Source organism: Pseudoliparis swirei, chromosome 2, assembly GCF_029220125.1.
Source record: "Pseudoliparis swirei isolate HS2019 ecotype Mariana Trench chromosome 2, NWPU_hadal_v1, whole genome shotgun sequence".
Classification (NCBI taxonomy): domain Eukaryota; kingdom Metazoa; phylum Chordata; class Actinopteri; order Perciformes; family Liparidae; genus Pseudoliparis; species Pseudoliparis swirei.
In genome coordinates, this window is record NC_079389.1 from 21,727,126 (window position 1) to 21,745,606 (window position 18,481).

Genomic DNA, 18,481 nt, shown 5'->3' on the forward strand with positions numbered 1-18,481 from the left:
AACCGTTTGATATTTACATTTTTAAATAACGCAGAATACCTCAAGCCACAAGAAAGTATGACGTCAATAACATTTAACTAAACTAATAAATAACTACTCAATTCAATTCAGTTTATTTGTATAGCCCAATTTCACAAATTACAAATTTGTCTCGGAGTGCTTTACAATCTGTACACATAGACATCCCTGCCCCAAAACCTCACATCGGACCAGGAAAAACTCCCAAATAACCCTTCAGGGGGAAAAAAAGGGAAGAAACCTGCAGGAGAGAAACAGAGGAGGATCCCTCTCCAGGATGGACAGAACAATAGATGTCATGTGACCAGAAGGACAGATTTAGAGTTAAAATACATTCAATGAATATGACAGAGTGTATGAATAGTTCATAGTAGGCATATTCCACGATGGAGACCTCCACGATCCATCAGGCAGATGGCGGTGGGGAGGAGGAGCCTCAACAGTGGGCGGAGTCTCAACAGGACAGTGGCGTAGTCAGGAGCAGGAATTCCACGACCCAGACGATCCATCAGCAGATAGATCTATGCCGTCTCATAGGGTCCGATGACCCCATGAGACGTGAAGTCAAGGACTCCGGGGAGAAAGCAGAGTTAGTAACGTGTGATTGAGAGATGAAAATTCATCCTTAAGGAGAGAAAAAAGAGGAGATAGGTACTCAGTGCATCCTAAAACGTCCCCCGGCAGCTATAAGCCTATAGCAGCATATCAAGGGGCTGGACCAGGTGAACCTGATTCAGCCCTAACTATAAGCTCTGTCAAAGAGGAAGGTCTTCAGTCTACTCTTAAACGAGGTGACTGTCTGCCTCCCGGACTGAAGGTGAAGCTGGTTCCATAAAAGAGGAGCTTGATAACTAAAGGCTCTGGCTCCCATTCTACTTTTTAAGACTCTAGGAACTACAAGTAGTCCCGCATTTAGTGAGCGTAGCTCTCTAGTGGGGCAATATGGTACTACAAGCTCCTTAAGATATGATGGTGCATCACCAATCAAGGCTTTGTAGGTTAAGAGAAGAATTTTAAAAGTGATTCTTGATTTTACTGGGAGCCAGTGCAGAGCAGCTAGTGCAGGAGTGATGTGATCTCTTTTCTTAGTTTTAGTGAGAACACGAGCTGCAGCATTCTGGATCAACTGGAGGGACCTAAGAGATTTATTAGAGCAGCCTGATAATAAGGAGTTGCAGTAATCCAGTCTCGTGGTAACGAACGCGTGAACCAAGTTTTCTGCATCTTTTTGAGACAAGATGTGCCTGATTTTTGAAATATTACGTAGATGAAAGAATGCAGTCCTTGAGATTTGCTTTACGTGGGAGTTAAAGGATAAGTCCCGATCAAAGATAACGCCAAGATTCTTTACAGTGGTGTTGGATGCTAGGGCAATGCCGTCTACAGAAACCACATCACCAGATAATTGATCTCTGAGGTGCTCAGGGCCGATTAAAATTACTTCGGTTTTGTCTGAGTTTAACATCAAGAAGTTGCAGGTCATCCATGTTTTTATGTCTTTAAGACATGCTTGAATTTTACCGAGTTGGTTGCTCTCCTCTGGTTTTATCGATAAATATAGTTGAGTATCATCTGCATAACAATGAAAGTTTCTGGAGTGTTTCCTGATAATATTGCCCAAAGGAAGCATGTATAAAGTAAATAAAATTGGTCCAAGCACAGAACCTTGTGGAACTCCGTGATTAACGTTGGTGGTTATCGAGGCGTCATCGTTTACAAATACAAACTGAGATCGATCTGATAAATAGGATTTAAACCAAATTAGTGCCGTGCCTGAAATGCCAATCGACTGCTCCAGTCTCTGTAACAGGATGTCATGGTCAATGGTGTCGAATGCAGCACTAAGGTCTAACAAGACCAGGACAGAGAGGAGTCCTTTATCTGCTGCCATTAAGAGGTCATTTGTAATTTTCACCAGTGCCGTCTCGGTGCTGTGGTGTTTTCTAAATCCTGATTGAAATTTCTCAAATAAACTATTATGATGTAGAAAGTCGCACAACTGATTTGCGACCACTTCCTCCAGGATCTTAGAGAGGAACGGAGGTTAGAGATCGGTCTGTAGTTAGCCAACACCTCTGGATCCAGAGTGGGCTTCTTCAGGAGAGGTTTAATAACAGCCACCTTGAAGGAGTGTGGTACGTGGCCTGTTAGCAGAGACACATTGATAATATCTAATAGAGAGCCGCCAATTAAAGGCAAAACGTCTTTAAGCAGCCTCGTCGGGATGGGGTCCAAGAGACAGGTAGACGTGTTCAAAGTAGAAACCGTTGAAGATAATTGGTCACGGTTGATGGGAGAAAATGCCTCCAAATATACACCAGGGCATACAGCGGTTTCCAAGGCCATTCCACTTGAGGACAGATTGGCACTGGTTAAGGGCAAGAGAATATTAATCTTGTCCCTAATAGTTAAAATCTTTTCATTAAAGAAGTTCATAAAGTCATTACCACTGAGGTCTATAGGAATGCTCGGCTCCACAGAGCTGTGACTCTCTGTCAGCCTGGCTACAGTGCTGAAGAGAAACCTGGGGTTGTTCTTATTTTTTTCTATTACTGATGAGTAATAGGCTGCTCTGGCATTACGGAGGGCCTTCTTATATGTTTTAAGACTATCTCGCCAAACTAAGCGGGATTCTTCCAGATTAGTTGAGCCATATGCTTTCAAGCTTTCGTGACGTTGCTTCAGTTTGCGGGTCTGAGGGTTATACCAGGAGCAAACCTCCTCTTCCTCACTGTCTTCTTCTTCAGAGGGCTATCGAGTCCAGTGTCATTCTCAGAGAGCCTGTGGCACTGTCAACAAGATGATCAATCTGGGACGGACTAAAGTTAGACCAGGAGTCCTCTGTTATATTGAGACGTGGTATCGAATCAAATACAGAAGGAATCGCTTCTTTAAATTTAGCTACAGCACTGTCAGTTAGACATCTGGTGTAGAAACTTTTGACTAACGGAGTACACTCCGGTAGTATAAATTCAAAAGTTATGAGGTTGTGGTCTGACAGAAGAGGATTCTGTGGGAAGACGTTCAAATGCTCAACGTCAACGCCATAAGTAAGAACAAGATCAAGCGTGTGGCCAAAGCTGTGAGTGGGTTTCTGTACTCTCTGACAGAAGCCAATCGAGTCCAACAATGAGATGAATGCAGCACTAAGGCAATCATTATCAACATCCACATGGATATTAAAATCTCCAACAATAATAACTTTATCAGTTTTAAGAACCAAACTAGATATAAATTCTGAGAATTCAGATATAAACTCTGAATATGGACCTGGTGGCCGGTACAGAATCACAAATATAATTGGCTGTAGTGTTTTCCAGGTTGGATGTGAAAGACTAAGAACAAGGCTTTCAAATGAGGTGTAGTGTAATTTAGGTTTAGGATTTATGAATAGGCTCGATTCAAAGATGGCTGCTACTCCACCTCCTCGACCGGTGCCTCGAGGAATGTGAGTATTAATATGACTTGGAGGAGTCGATTCATTCAGGCAGACATATTCTTCATGGCTCAGCCAGGTTTCAGTTAGGCAACATAAATCAATGTGATTATCTGATATTAAATCATTTAGTAACACAGCTTTAGATGACAGAGATCTAATATTTAGGAGACCACATTTAATAGACCTGTTTTGTTGCACTGCTGAAATAATGGTGTTAACTTGTATAAGGTTATTGTGTATGACTCCTCTTCTGCTTACTTTTGATTTATTTAATTGAAGTGGCCGTGGGACAGACACAGTCTCTACTCTAAAGTCAAGGGTGGGTAACTGCTCGAATGGAAGAGCAGAGAAGGGTGTTAAACTACAACTCTGCTCCCGGTTCCTGATCTGAACCCTGGGTTGTCATGGATTAAGTCCGGTGATCAACTTGGTCATGTTTGCAGAAATGAGACGCGCTCCGTCCAACGTGGGATGAATGCCGTCTCTCCTCATCAGATCAGGCTTTCCCCAGAAAGTCTTCCAGTTGTCTACGTAGCCCACATTATTCGATGGGCACCACCTCGACAGCCAGCGGTTGAAAGACGACATTCGGCTATACAATTCGTCTGTCTGCAAATTTGGGAGAGGGCCAGAGAAAATTACGGTGTCCGACAACGTCTTGGCATAAGCACACACCGATTCCACATTAATTTTAGTGACTTCCGACCGACGGGCTCGGGCGTCATTACCACCGGCGTGTATTACAATCTGACTGTATCTCCGCTTATCCTTAGCCAGCAGCTTCAAACAAGACTCCACGTCGCCCGCTCTGGCCCCCGGGAGGCACACGACTCTGGTCCGCGGCTTCGCTAACGTCACGTTCCTGACTATAGAGCTCCCGATAACCAGGGTGTGTTCCTCAGCGGGTGTGTCGCTGAGCAGGGAAAACTGGTTCGAAACGTGAAGTGGTTGGTGCACAGCGGGCTTCTGTGTAGACTTACTACTCCTGCGAACAGTTACCCAACCACCCGGCTGCACGGTTACTCATACTTTACACAAGTATTTTCATTGCCTTCAACTTTATACTTTAGAAATGTTTTTTCTTCTTCATTTAATTTCAAGCAAAAATAAAATATATAATGAAATACGCCACATCTTACAAGCTTCTTATTCCGAACCTCATCATTTTCCAAACGTGTATTTTGGGAGTTACTTCAGCTCGTTAACGACTTCCTGTTTATGTATTTACTGTCTCTTGATTGGACAGCTGACGTCTCAGCAGTTGATAAACACACCACTAAAGTCTGCAGGAGCAGAGAGACGCTTAAAGTCAAGATAAGATCTCCGAGGTCAGATGTAGTTTTCTCTGTGCTTGTGAATAAATATATTTGGTTTGGACTGATTTAACTATTTAACTAACCGGCTCAGACAACAACAAAAGCAATTTGGGTCAGAAAAATCAAACTAACATGAACATCTTAAAACACAGTAGTATTAATATAATTATTATTATATAGACTATTATATTATTATTATTATACTATTTTTATTATTATACTATTATTATTATTATTATTATTATTATTATTATTATTATTATTATATATTATATAGACTCCACTGTGGGACTAATAAAGGATTATCTTAACTTATTATGTTCTCTTTAAAATAACAAAAAGGAAGCTGTTCAGAAGAGGGGGTACCCTGCCGATGCTGAATTAATTATATTAATAAATGATGTGTTATGCACCTTTTAGATTTGTTTTAAAGGAAGTATGATTATGGAGTATCTTACACATGAATACAAGAATAATTGTTCTTAAAAATAGAGGTTTAAACCACTCTGTTTAAGCTGTGTGTGTGTGTGTGTGTGTGTGTGTGTGTGTGTACGTGTGTGTGTGTGTGTGTTTATCTGGACACATACAGAGGATGGCCACCAGAGGGCAGTGGTGGAGAGTCTAAATTACAAATGAGAAAAGGTCAAACTGACATGCTGTTGACTCTAATGAAGCTAATGTGAGAATTTATTTTGTCAATAGCATCATCTTCAAGCACATCGTACGAATTAACTATAATTGGTACGTTAGCTGTGAATGACTATCAACAAACACATGTAGGAGCTTTGAATATCATTGTTTTCTGAGATCTAAATTTGGGAAATAGTTGATTTACTACGACAGAAAATCCTTGGATAGATAATAATAATTATAGATAATTATACACAGTTAAAAAATCAATACATCTAATTTATGGTCAGCACAAATGACAGAAAATAAAATACATTAATTGCTATATCTGGAATATAAATTAAGAGCGCAAACTAATTTTACAGTGTTATATTATAATATTAAAGGGGGAGTCAAACACGCCTGTGATACATAAAGGGGATTGTAGTCAAACCTGTCAGATAATGGAAGAAACACGCTGTATAATATGGGTGTAAATGTGGTCTTAGTTCACAAGGTAAAAGATAAGTTTATAGAACATTTTAAAAAATAAAAATCGTCCAGCCTGGTGTACACTTCCTTATTTGCATCCCGTGGGGTTGCTCAGGTAGAGCCCATGAGAGAGTGAATGGCTTCCTGCTTTGTTACGCAACATATTTAAAGCAAAAGGGCGGTTCCATACTGTTCTGCAGCCATTGTCCGCTGGACGTGTGGATACCATACTAGTCTTTTCCTTTCCATGTCAAAAAACACCAAACCTGTTTATTATATATCCTTTTTTTTCTTCTTTCTTCCAAATACAAATCCATACTTCTGACTCAATGTAAAAGGTAAACATGTGCCGGTAGCCTTTAATTACAACTCTGGGAGAATTTGAATAACAATACTTTTTGTTTGACAAGAGGTGGTATAAAAACCCTGAAAACACGGGCAAGCTCTCCAACGGAGACCATGGGTAAGGTACGTACTGCTTCTTTCCCCGCTCTCTGCTCACATTCAGTGTATTTTACCACAAAGCTTTTCAATTTGCTCTCAGTATGTTTAACGTTGGGCCGAATTATTATTCTCTATTTCATATATACACTACCGTTCAAAAGTTTGGGGTCACTTAGAAATGTCTTTATTTTTCAAAGAAAAGCACTGTTTTTTCAATAAAGATAACATTAATCAAAAATACACACTATACATTGTTAATGTGGTAAATGACTATTCTAGGTGGAAACGTCTGGTTTCTAATGAAATATCTCCATAGGTGTATAGAGGCCCATTTCCATCAACTATCACTCCAGTGTTCTAATGGTACATTGTGTTTGCTAATCACCTTAGAAGACTAATGTCTGATTAGAAAACCCTTGTGCAATTATGTTAGCACAGCTGAAAACAGTTATGCTGGTGATATAAGCTATACAACTGGCCTTCCTTTGAGCTTGAAGTTTGAAGAACAAAATTAATACTTCAAATATTAATCATTACTTCTAACCTTGTCATTGTCTTGACTATATTTTCTATTAAATTTTCAATTCATTTGATAAATAAAAGTGAGTTTTCATGGAAGACACAAAATTGTCTGGATGACCCCAAACTTTTGAACGGTAGTGTATATATATAATCCTCTCGCGCAGATCATTTTTTACGAGGACGAGAACTTCCTGGGTCGGAGCTACGAGTGCGGCAACGACTGCACGGACCTGCACTCGTACTTCAGCCGCTGCAACTCCATCAGGGTGGAGAGCGGCTGCTTCATGATCTACGAGCGACCCAACTTCATGGGCCACCAGTACTTCATGAAGAGGGGCGAGTACCCCGAGTACCAGAGGTGGATGGGCTTCAGCAGCTACATCCGCTCGAGCAGGATGATACCGCCGGTGAGAACGCGGCGCAAAGGCCTTTCGAATTGCTTTCAGTTGTTTTTTTTTGGCGCTTTAACAACCTGAGATCGTTTTTTACGAAGAGTTCTGAGGTCTTCGAGACTTTCCTTTGGTCCCCCCGCAGTATCGAGGCTCCTACAAATTGCGCATCTACGAGGAGCCCGACTTCGGCGGTCACGTGATGGAGTTCATGGACGACTGTCCCTGCGTGTCCGACCGGTTCCACCACCGCCACGTCTACTCCAGCAACGTCGCCAGCGGCTTCTGGATCTTCTACGAGTACCCCAACTACCGCGGCCGACAGTACCTCCTGAAACCCGGGGAGTACCGGAGGTACCGGGACTGGGGCGCCACCTGCGCCATCGTCGGCTCCTTCAGGAGGGTCGCCGAATTTTAGTCATTGAGCGAAAAAGAAACCTTGCTTGTAAATATCAAACACTTTGTTAATTAAAGATGTTGCATTTTTAATCTCCACCCTCGTGAATACGTTTTTCATTGGTTTGTCAAAGTGTGGTTCTGGGTTCGTAAACGGAGCCTCGTGAAGGCGATGAGAGGGCCGGCGACAGTTTTAAATGTGTATTTTGCAGATGTTTTTTCTTACTTTGTGATGACTGAACAATAGGGCATTCTTTTGAATTGTGTTCTCTCCTTGACGATAACAAGAGGAGTGAATCATCATAACTGTACTGCAGCCAGTTCAAAAGGAAATAAATTACCCATCAAAATTGACAACACTCTTCTGTGGCATAAAAACAACAACCTGAAAAGTAATATTCACTGTTAATATTAATTATAAAATCATATCACAATATTATATGCTATTTTAAATCCTTACATAATTAGCAGACATTGCAGTGCCCCATACTTTATTGGTAATCAAAAAATGTGGAAATAAATTACATATTTAATTCTTCAAAGTTATAGTATTTGTATTATTTACATATTGAACATTTTATTCCTTGTCTCTTTTTATTGGTCATTATACCAAATCAAGTGAACATTAACTCTGACTATGAAGTCATTATGTGCTCATTACCAAATTGTTTACATTTTAGTAATAGTTATTTACCATAGTTCAACTCATAGGAAACCTAATGAATGAAGGGAGAAGAGTACATCGTTACAGTAACCTGCGTGAAAAGTTTTAGGAACAGTTATAACATGAAGGGAGGTCAGTCCTTAAAACAAAAGATGGAACAATGACATTCCACATTGCTGATTGTTATTCCAGGGATTTGCTGCAAGAATGATTCCTAAAACGATGAGTCATTATTTTTGCAAATCTCGGTTCCCTCGACTTGAAGTCACTTTTTTAAATGGCTTGTTGGTTGGATGCCTAAAAAAAAGATCTGTGGCAAAAACAAGTTTAAGTGGATTTAATGTTTTTGGTCTGCTACATAAATTCATCCCCATTCATGAATTTACGAGCTTTGATTTGATGTTTCTTAAAAAAGACGATCGTCTCCAAATGAGACGACTTAACGTCGTGACCAGAACACGAGTCCACCTTCAGCTTCGTTGTGGTGTAGTTTGTTTCTAGCCTTTTTTTCAAAATTCACAAAAGTGGTGGCGAGTTGTGAAGATTATCTTGCTGAACACAACGTGTATGTAGAATACAAGTTTGTTTGGAGAAGTTAAATAATCCAATGGTAGCCACTAAATAAAAGCTAATCATAGCTAATGATTGTTGTTCATACCATTTATCAGACTATTACTTTTCTGTTAATGCCTTGATATCAATATATATTGTCAGTTTATAAAACATATGACTCCATACAACCTCTTTGGTGAGAAAACATCCAATGATTGAACATACAATTTGTTTTAGTACAAACTAAGATTATCTTGAAGTGACGAAAACAGTTGAGGAAGCCGTTTAGTAGCGCCATTTAGGAATAAAGCCACTTTAAAATGGTCACTTTGTCAGATTAGGCCATGAGTCATAAATGTTTGCCATGATTCAACCGAGGGTCACAACAAGCCACACGTTGGCTTTCACAAGCCACATGACGTCATCGGGAAAGATTTATTAGGGACTGAATTCTGAGAACGAGAATGTTTAACTCACCATGCTGTCAGAAGCAATGTGTTTGAAAATAGCTATCTTGAGATTGGAAAAGCTATAAAAAAAGAAAGACAACACAACTGATCCACTGAGCAACAAAAACATCATCCCGCTTCCATTGTTTTCAGTAGCCTATTGTGTTTTTATTGGTCATTGTGGCAACACGGTAAATCTTTTTGTCAGGACCTCGTGAGGCAATGCAGATGCTGTGTCAGTTGTCATGGACTACCAGGTACCAGTGCACATGACCTCTCCATTCTGTTGGCTTCAATGGCCAGTTGCTGAGTAATGGGGTTCTGATGGGGGAGGGGCCACTGATTCTTTACCTGGTCAGGTATAAAAGGAAAGGGTAAAACCAGGTAGCTACACAGTTCAGGAGCAACACAGCACATCTACAGTCAGCATGAGCAACACCGGCATGAACATGAGGGGCAAGGTACTTCAAAAGATATATTTTTGTAATATGAAGAAATTACTTTATTCCTAATCATTTACATTTATCTTGTTTTCAGATCACCTTCTACGAGGAGAAGAACTTCCAGGGCCGCTCTTATGAGTGCATGAATGACTGCTCTGACATGTCCTCCTACCTGAGCAGGTGCCAGTCCTGCAGGGTGGAGAGCGGCTGCTTCATGGTGTACGACCGCAACAACTACATGGGGAACCAGTACTACATGAAGAGGGGCGACTACTCCGACTACCAGAACTGGATGGGCATGAGCGGCGTCAGGTCTTGCCGTATGATCCCCATGGTAGGTTTAAAACAGACCTTAAAAAAAGATCTTTGAGTGATATCTTTTTTTTCCTGAAATAATTTTTTAAGAAATCTTGTTTCTTCAAAACAGCACAGAGGACAGTTCAGGATGAAGATCTACGAGAATGAGAGCTTCGGCGGTCAGAGTCACGAGATGATGGACGACTGTGACAACATCATGGACCGTTACCGCATGAACGACTGCCAGTCCTGCAACGTGATGGACGGCCACTGGCTGATGTACGAGCAGCCCCAGTACAGAGGCAAGATGATGTACATGAGGCCCGGAGAGTACAGGAGCTTCAGGGACATGGGCATGAGCGGCATGAGGTTCATGAGCATGAGGCGCGTCACCGACATGTGCTAGACTTCTGTCTTCGACTTCAGTAAATAAAAACAACGTGTAATTCATACTGTAACTCTGTTGTCGAGCAAGCTTCCTTGATTTGGTTTGTCCTGCGCTCTTGAAATACCTTATCGAATCCCATCATCATATTTCTACACTGAAAATGTATAGTTGCTTTTTCGGTTTTTCTAATCCTAAAATTGTTTTTATTAACAAAGATATTTAATCTTCAAAAAGTCTCGTAAAATAGTAATAAAATGGATACAAGACAATATCAAATTTCACACATATGAAGAAACTAAACATAAATATGAAATAAAATATAATAATGGCCGTAAAATTTAAAGGAATTAAGTTTTTGTTTGAAAATATCAACACTTGGTTAAACTAGAATGGGCACTCGGTAGAGCGCATACCTTCGCATATCACAAGATTGGGCATTGAATTATGAACATTTTGGCATTAGTTGCATGCCAATTGGATAGAAATTGACCGTGCGATGGTAAAAAGAAGATCAGCATCAGAAACAGTTTTATTGCCAGGAATTAACGAGGAATTTTTTTTGCCGGATGTTGACCTTTCCATGACCTTGACCTTGACCTTTGACCCGATCTATCCCAAAATCTAATCAACTGGTCCCCGGGTAATAACCAATCATCCCACCAAATTTCATGCGATTCGGTTTAAAACTTTTTTTGTTATGCATACAAATAAATAAATGAATAAATAAATAAATAAATAAATAAATACACGGCGATCAAAATATAACCTTCCGCATTTTCAATGCGAAGGTAAACAGTGGTGCTTTCAGGGACCTTGTTCTACTCTACTGAGCTACACGAGTCGCAAAGGAGGTCGGACGCAAGTAACAGTGATATTGATCCAATAACAGTGACATTGATCCAATAACAGTGATATTGATCAAATAACAGTGATATTGATCCAGTAACAGTGATATTGATCCAGTAACAGTGACATTGATCCAATAACAGTAATATTGATCCAGTAACAGTGATATTGATCCAGTAACAGTGACATTGATCCAATAACAGTAATATTGATCCAGTAACAGTGATATTGATCCAATAACAGTGATATTGATCCAATAACAGTAATATTGATCCAGTAACAGTGATATTGATCCAATAACAGTGATATTGATCCAATAACAGTGCTATTGATCCAGTAACAGTGACATTGATCCAATAACAGTGATATTGATCCAATAACAGTGACATTTATCCAGTAACAGTGATATATTTTTTTACTGGATTGGATCGTCTGGACCTTTTTACGATTGTTGTTGTCTGACTAAAACGTTGACTGTAGCTGCTGTGGGGGTCCGATCTTGAAATGTAGTGGATAGTTAGAATCACAACAATCGTAGGTTTCTAAAACCAGATGGCACTATTACCTAATTATTAACAGATGGACAGTGAACATTACGATCTGCAGCGCAAAGCTGTAAAGCCCACCCGCGGCAGGGAAAATTGCATCACATGTTTATGTTTCTCAACCAAAAAGCTTTCATATCTGCCTTGTATCCGTGTAAAATGGCTGGTTAGGTTTGTGCAAGGCCTTCATGTCCTCCCTGTTCTCGGACCAGGTGATCTGCATCAGGCAATCTGCTCTCCAGGGACAAGAGCACAATCAGTGATTGGAGGGAGTGACCGTACTCAATTAGGTAAAACTGTAAACATTTAACAACGTACCAAGAGAAATGGTTTGGAAAACTCTGGTGAATCCCACAAAATGTTTATTGTTCGATAAATTAAACTGTCGACTGACAAAAAGACTTCTAGCGAAACAAAAACGGCCGAACGTTCCCCATCGTGTGCAACAATGCAACTGATGGGCGGGGGCAGCTCTTGTACTTTCTCTTAGAATAAAAACACTGTAATGCAAATCCATTGTTTTGAACGTCAGCCTTTTTGAAAATCTGGATGTAATTGTTTTGACCTCATAACCAGTTGATTATTTACTTGTGATGAAAAAGCTAACATAATGTGTAAATCAGGAATTTGTGCAGTACATAATCTACAGTATGATGTAAACCATGTGATAAGAACCACAAGAAAATATAAAGTACTCAGATACTACTCAGCTATTTATTTGGTTGCTTTTCATTCATTCAGAATAATTTAGTAAATGTTTTTTATTTACTCCAAAAATAAACCACTATTTACCAATAGGGCGCACTAAATACTGGTGTATTTTATGCAAATTAACTAGTATCTATTATCTTAAATCAAATTCCTACTGTATCTATTATTGATATTAACAAATGTCTGCATTTTACTCTGCATTTACTGCATTTATCCCTACAGAAGCATCAGTTTATATAATATTAATCTTTTAAGTATTATTTTTTGTATATGTACTGTATATATCATTTAAACAATCAACCAATTGTGTTTTTTCTTAACCCAACTAATTTAACAAATTGAAAGTGTTGCCATCTGATGGTGTGCAACGTAGAGACCCTAAAATCAAATTAGTTTAAAAATGCATATTATTCTTGTGTATAGTTTTCTTCTGTGGGTCAACCGCTTCCTCGTGAGTATAAATTGTACTTTGTTGTGTGAGTTTCAGATCACTTTAATAAAAAGAAACAGAAGAATTCATTTAAAAGAGAATCACTGGATTTTATTTAAAATCTTGCTTCTATACATCTGTGCTTTAATAACAAGAATCATTGATGCGCCTCATGCTCATGAACCTCATGCCGCTCATGCCCATGTCCCTGAAGCTCCTGTACTCTCCGGGCCTCATGTACATCATCTTGCCTCTGTACTGGGGCTGCTCGTACATCAGCCAGTGGCCGTCCATCACGTTGCAGGACTGGCAGTCGTTCATGCGGTAACGGTCCATGATGTTGTCACAGTCGTCCATCATCTCGTGACTCTGACCGCCGAAGCTCTCATTCTCGTAGATCTTCATCCTGAACTGTCCTTTGTGCTGTAAATTGAAGTGAACATGAAGTTACTGAAATCCTTCTTCAACTAACGTAATACCGTTACGATGTAATCTAATGTGTAATATCGCATGGACAGGAAAATCATGCAGTACCATGGGGATCATACGGCAAGACCTGATGCCGCTCATGCCCATCCAGTTCTGGTAGTCGGAGTAGTCGCCCCTCTTCATGTAGTACTGGTTCCCCATGTAGTTGGTGCGGTCGTACACCATGAAGCAGCCGCTCTCCACCCTGCAGGACTGGCACCTGCTCAGGTAGGAGGACATGTCAGAGCAGTCATTCATGCACTCATAAGAGCGGCCCTGGAAGTTCTTCTCCTCGTAGAAGGTGATCTGGAAAAAAAAGAAAACCACAATGATAACAATGTACTGAATCTATACAATACTTTGTACATACATACTTTATATTGTAAATCTTAATTCAATTTTAAAATGTTAGAAATCTAAAGCCATACACACCTTGGTCATGGTTGCAGTTGATGTGGTTTGGGCTCAAAGGGACTGTACGTTTTCCCCCATGTCCCCCGATGCTTTTATACCTGACCTCCCAGCCCAGACGATACATGACCCCATTGTTCAAATTCCTGACAGAGCAGTGCGGTGCAGACCCCCCCCCCCCCTCCGTGTACAGTTCAATTCAAAGTGAACTTGAACAGATCGTAATTTGCGGTGGTTGCATTTATGAGGAGGCCCCTCCGCGTTGCATTGTCCGTGCTGCTGAACAACAGAGGACGTGTTTTACCCCCAAAACATACTGTACCTTTCTTTGAAGGGCTCATTAAATATCTCCCCTCTTTTCTGATGTTTTTAATGGGTAACAAAAAATACACCGGAGGATTTTTTTGTTGAAGCAGAATAAACTGTAATTTATTTATTGGATTAAATGTAATTAATCTACACCTTTATATCTTAAAACAAGAACTTTAGAGCCACATGAAACATTATGTCATTTCTGAGATTACAACAGATTTCAAACAATTCAATTCAGTTCATTTGTTTAGCCCATTTTCACAAATTACATATTTGTCTCATAGTGCTTTACAATCTGTACACATAGACATCCCTGACCTTTGACCTCACATCGGATCAGGAACAACTCCCAAACAACCCTTCAGGGGGAGAAAAGGTAAGAACCCATCAGGAGAGAACAGAGGAGGATCCCTCTCCAGGATGGACAGGTGTAATATATGTCATGTGACCAGAAGGAATCATTACACACAAATTAAAACACAGTAACATCACAATCAATGAATTTGACAGTGTATGAATAGTTGCTAGTAGGCAAACAGTCATTTCGATCGATCAGGAAATATGTTGTTGTTTTATGAAGTAATATTATATCTTGAAGTTAACAACTGCTGATGCTTTGTTTTTGTTGTTGCACGATCAATCTGGGCATTTGGGGTTCGAAAGACGTACAAATATGTTCTCAGCTATATATTTTTTTGCTTTGAATGAAGAGAGATGTCTTGTTATAATAAAACATGTCAAATGACTGGTCAGACTAACCACGCCTGCTCCACTGGCTCCAATTCCCACAGTTCCTCAGACATTCGAGGATCTAATCACTGATTGTGTCAGTCCCTTGCCACATTCAAAGTCTGGAAGTAACTATTTGCTTCCAGTAATATGTCAAAGTAAAAGGTATCCAGCTGCCTATCTGTTGCACATCATTACGGCTGGATCTCTGGTTAAAGCACTGACGTCGTTCATTTCCATCTTTGGAATTCCAAAAGGTCGTTCAAAGTGATCAGGGTTCCAATTTTTCCTCCCGCTTTTTTTCTCAAGTCCTGAAGCAGCTACGGGTGAAACATGATCAAGCTTCTGAATACCATGTTCAGAGCCAGGGGGCGTTGGAGAGATTTCACCAAACTCGTAAGGCTCGATAGCCGGGCTGTTGCATTGAGTTCAATCAAGACTGGGAGGACAGGCTTCCCTGGTTGCTGTTAGCTGAGCTCTGGGTTTGGGCCGAACAAGCTTGTGTTTGGGCATACAGTGTGCGGGCCACTGACTGTTGCATAATCCGTTTACCCAACCTGAAGTCTCTCGAAACTTGATCGATTATATTTGTGAGTTCCATCATCGGTTGTACTTGGTGAGGAGAAGGCTAAAGACAGTTTAGCCTCCACCCAGGAATAACTGAGGCGTCTCTATGACCTGAAGTCCATCAGTTCCGTCCTGGCGATCAGGTTCTTGCTTTGTTGCCGCTTGTGGGTTCACCGTTCCAGGCAAAATGTCTTGATCCGTTCACAGTTTCGTGTCAGGTTTCTGAGCAGAACTATTTGTTGTCGACACCAGAGTGGAGAAGGAAAACTCAAATGTACCATGTACATCTCTTGAAAGACTATTACACTTGTGGGTCAGAGCCTTCTGTATCGGGGGGATTTTGGCAACAGCAGGCTGTCAGACTTGTGCTAATGGAAAATACTTTGGGAAGTCAGTCGCTGGTTAATTTGACGGTACATGAGGATGACGGGGTGGTTTGCCCTGATGAGTCTGTTGCGGTTAAGGAATTCTGAAGTGCTGGGTAACTTGGAGTCCTTGTTTGGGCACTTGGGAAAGGAGCATTTCATGCAGTTGACTACTCTGATTACCAACTATTTGGGTTTTATTTAGTGACGTGCCAACTCAAACACATTTGATAGAGCATGATATTAACGGTGGTGGGGCGCAGCCAATCCGCCAGCGTGACAGCGATGCGTAATGACATGATATAAAAATCAAAACGAGAGACCACCAGCCTGGGCGTACGGGTCGAACAAACACAGGACTTTCAATCAGGAGACCGGTGTTCGTGTCCCAAAGTGTTTGCGTTGTTTTGAAGGCATATTGTTGCTATTACGTGTTTGCCATAATTACCTCAGTGGTTTTGTTGCATGAACCTAAGCAAGTGTTTTTGTTTAAATTCCCAACGTCATTGGCGTTGGCAGTTAATTTTCAACATACTTTGTTGTCCCCTGTGGGAAATTTGTCTATTACTTTTCTGAGGAATATATATATAGTGCACACTACTCATGCATTATTAATAGTATTAATAGTTAGACCTGCACACAGTATATGATATTGTATGTGATAAATAACCTCTTTACTTTAATTTACATCATATATTCAAAGCTACGCTTTACGATGTTTTATTTTTCTACAGAATCAGTAACTTTAATGGTACTTTGACTTAATAATTACGACTTTTTAAAAATGCATTTCTTGGTACTGATAAAAGGAATAGAAGAGTTTCCCTTTATGCCCGATAAAGCATTTCATAATCCGAATTATATTTATTAATTTGCAAAAACTTCTTCAGGCGATGATATGAGGTTAATGATTGAGCATCACAGAACCAATCAACATTTGTACTATTCAAATGATGCAATACACACAATTAAATCAAATGAAATGTGTTGAAAGTGGAATTTTTTATTATTATCGAGTTTTGTTTCAGAACATCAATATGTGAAGTTAACAGGAATCAGTGATGCGCCTCATGCTCATGAACCTCATGCCGCTCATGCCCATGTCCCTGAAGCTCCTGTACTCTCCGGGCCTCATGTACATCATCTTGCCTCTGTACTGGGGCTGCTCGTACATCAGCCAGTGGCCGTCCATCACGTTGCAGGACTGGCAGTCGTTCATGCGGTAACGGTCCATGATGTTGTCACAGTCGTCCATCATCTCGTGACTCTGACCGCCGAAGCTCTCCCTCTCGTAGATCTTCATCCTGAACTGTCCCCTGTGCTGTTGTTATTGTTGTTTTTTGTTGGAGAGTGAATGAAAACAAGTTAGTATTATGATTCGTGGGGGTTGTCACTCAGAGTGTGATGGATGGTGTTTTAAACCTACCATGGGGATCATACGGCAAGACCTGACGCCGCTCATGCCCATCCAGTTCTGGTAGTCGGAGTAGTCGCCCCTCTTCATGTAGTACTGGTTCCCCATGTAGTTGGTGCGGTCGTACACCATGAAGCAGCCGCTCTCCACCCTGCAGGACTGGCACCTGCTCAGGTAGGAGGACATGTCAGAGCAGTCATTCATGCACTCATAAGAGCGGCCCTGGAAGTTCTTCTCCTCGTAGAAGGTGATCTGGAAACAAGGGATGCATTAGTACATACATTGGGTTGTCAGTAAAAACATGGACATGATTTGATTTAGCATCTGTAAAGTTGATTCGGTTTAAAGTGCACATTGAAATGATCCGTGTGCTTACCTTGCCCATGTTCATGCTGGAGGTGGTCATACTTGGAGATGAATTGCTGCTGTTGCTACTGCTGTCCTGTTCGGTTCAACCCTCGTTTTTATAGCCGACCAAACCCTACAGAGTCAATGCCCCCCATTGTCTAATCCCCTGACCCAGCAACATGCTAGAGCGCTGTGCATGACTTTAGAAATGTCACCCCTTTGACCAGGTCACACAGAAATCACCGACGAGCACAACAATGGATCTTTGTACCCCGTGAACAGTTACAGAATAGAGGTCGACAAGTTCCACAACAAGTCAGAGGGCAGCGGCACTTTTAAACAGAACACCGCATCGTAATTGCTGAATCCATCGAAAACTATGAATCAAGACTTGGTGGACGGATCTAAACTGTAGCTAACGGTAAAGTAGTCTTTAGCTTGCTGTTGACGGTGTACGAAACAGAATTCAAGCTTAGTGATTGGATGCGTTTTACCCAAGTGGTACTCGGGAGTCGTAAAATGCCACAAGCATAGCATAGTTAAGAGTGTTATTTCAAGTCTTGAAATTGTTACTATGTGGTATTACCAACAAACATTAGCGAACCATGAGCTACCTCAGAGGTTAACCGCAATTGCAAATCTCGTCAGATGTTTGAAGTCCAGAGCAGCGTCTACGTTTCATACGCTGGACAGATGTTCACTCAGGGTTTGACACTTTTACCTTCGGCCATTTATCAGCAACACCCATTATCAGGTTAGTTAGCTCATGAATTAATGTACTTCTCACAGATGGGGAGTGCAGGTCGTTGGGGAAGGACTGCTCTGAATGACGGCAACGGAGGCTGGAGGTTAGCGGTTTGGAAAACTCTCCCAAAGCTACCAGACCAGGAGGCAGAAATGCAATTAAAGTCTTCATC

At 40.8% G+C, this 18,481-nt stretch overlaps 4 protein-coding genes across 4 annotated transcripts; 2 read left to right on the plus strand and 2 right to left on the minus strand.

The window, feature by feature from the left end:
* The first annotated feature begins 6,333 nt into the window (after positions 1-6,333).
* On the plus strand, positions 6,334-7,647 carry LOC130202619 (gamma-crystallin M2-like). The gene is made up of 3 exons (XM_056428308.1): positions 6,334-6,337; positions 6,979-7,247; positions 7,375-7,647. Exons 1-3 carry the CDS (start codon positions 6,334-6,336, stop codon positions 7,645-7,647), a joined length of 546 nt encoding a protein of 181 aa, XP_056284283.1.
* A 2,062-nt stretch (positions 7,648-9,709) lies between these two features.
* Positions 9,710-10,467, plus strand: LOC130206072 (gamma-crystallin M3-like). The gene is made up of 3 exons (XM_056433801.1): positions 9,710-9,751; positions 9,828-10,067; positions 10,161-10,467. Exons 1-3 carry the CDS (start codon positions 9,719-9,721, stop codon positions 10,434-10,436), a joined length of 549 nt encoding a protein of 182 aa, XP_056289776.1. The 5' UTR covers positions 9,710-9,718; the 3' UTR covers positions 10,437-10,467.
* Positions 10,468-13,046: 2,579 nt separating this feature from the next.
* On the minus strand, positions 13,047-13,859 carry LOC130202628 (gamma-crystallin M3-like). The gene is made up of 3 exons (XM_056428322.1): positions 13,851-13,859; positions 13,485-13,766; positions 13,047-13,373 (listed from the first exon to the last, which is right to left on the minus strand). The coding sequence occupies exons 1-3, from the start codon at positions 13,857-13,859 to the stop codon at positions 13,095-13,097; spliced, it is 570 nt and encodes a 189-aa protein (XP_056284297.1). The 3' UTR covers positions 13,047-13,094.
* Positions 13,860-16,782: 2,923 nt separating this feature from the next.
* Positions 16,783-17,622, minus strand: LOC130202632 (gamma-crystallin M3-like). The gene is made up of 3 exons (XM_056428334.1): positions 17,593-17,622; positions 17,229-17,468; positions 16,783-17,123 (listed from the first exon to the last, which is right to left on the minus strand). The coding sequence occupies exons 1-3, from the start codon at positions 17,620-17,622 to the stop codon at positions 16,848-16,850; spliced, it is 546 nt and encodes a 181-aa protein (XP_056284309.1). The 3' UTR covers positions 16,783-16,847.
* Positions 17,623-18,481: the final 859 nt, after the last annotated feature.

Coding starts and splice junctions, on each gene's coding strand:
- LOC130202619 (XM_056428308.1), top strand. Junction 7,248..7,374: donor CGAGCAGGATGATACCGCCG/GTGAGAACGCGG, acceptor GTCCCCCCGCAG/TATCGAGGCTCCTACAAATT.
- LOC130206072 (XM_056433801.1), top strand. CDS start 9,719: ATGAGCAACACCGGCATGAACATGAGGGGCAAG. Junction 9,752..9,827: donor GCATGAACATGAGGGGCAAG/GTACTTCAAAAG, acceptor TCTTGTTTTCAG/ATCACCTTCTACGAGGAGAA. Junction 10,068..10,160: donor CTTGCCGTATGATCCCCATG/GTAGGTTTAAAA, acceptor TCTTCAAAACAG/CACAGAGGACAGTTCAGGAT.
- LOC130202628 (XM_056428322.1), bottom strand. Junction 13,374..13,484: donor CTTGCCGTATGATCCCCATG/GTACTGCATGAT, acceptor TTCAATTTACAG/CACAAAGGACAGTTCAGGAT.
- LOC130202632 (XM_056428334.1), bottom strand. CDS start 17,622: ATGACCACCTCCAGCATGAACATGGGCAAG. Junction 17,469..17,592: donor CCAGCATGAACATGGGCAAG/GTAAGCACACGG, acceptor CCTTGTTTCCAG/ATCACCTTCTACGAGGAGAA. Junction 17,124..17,228: donor CTTGCCGTATGATCCCCATG/GTAGGTTTAAAA, acceptor CAATAACAACAG/CACAGGGGACAGTTCAGGAT.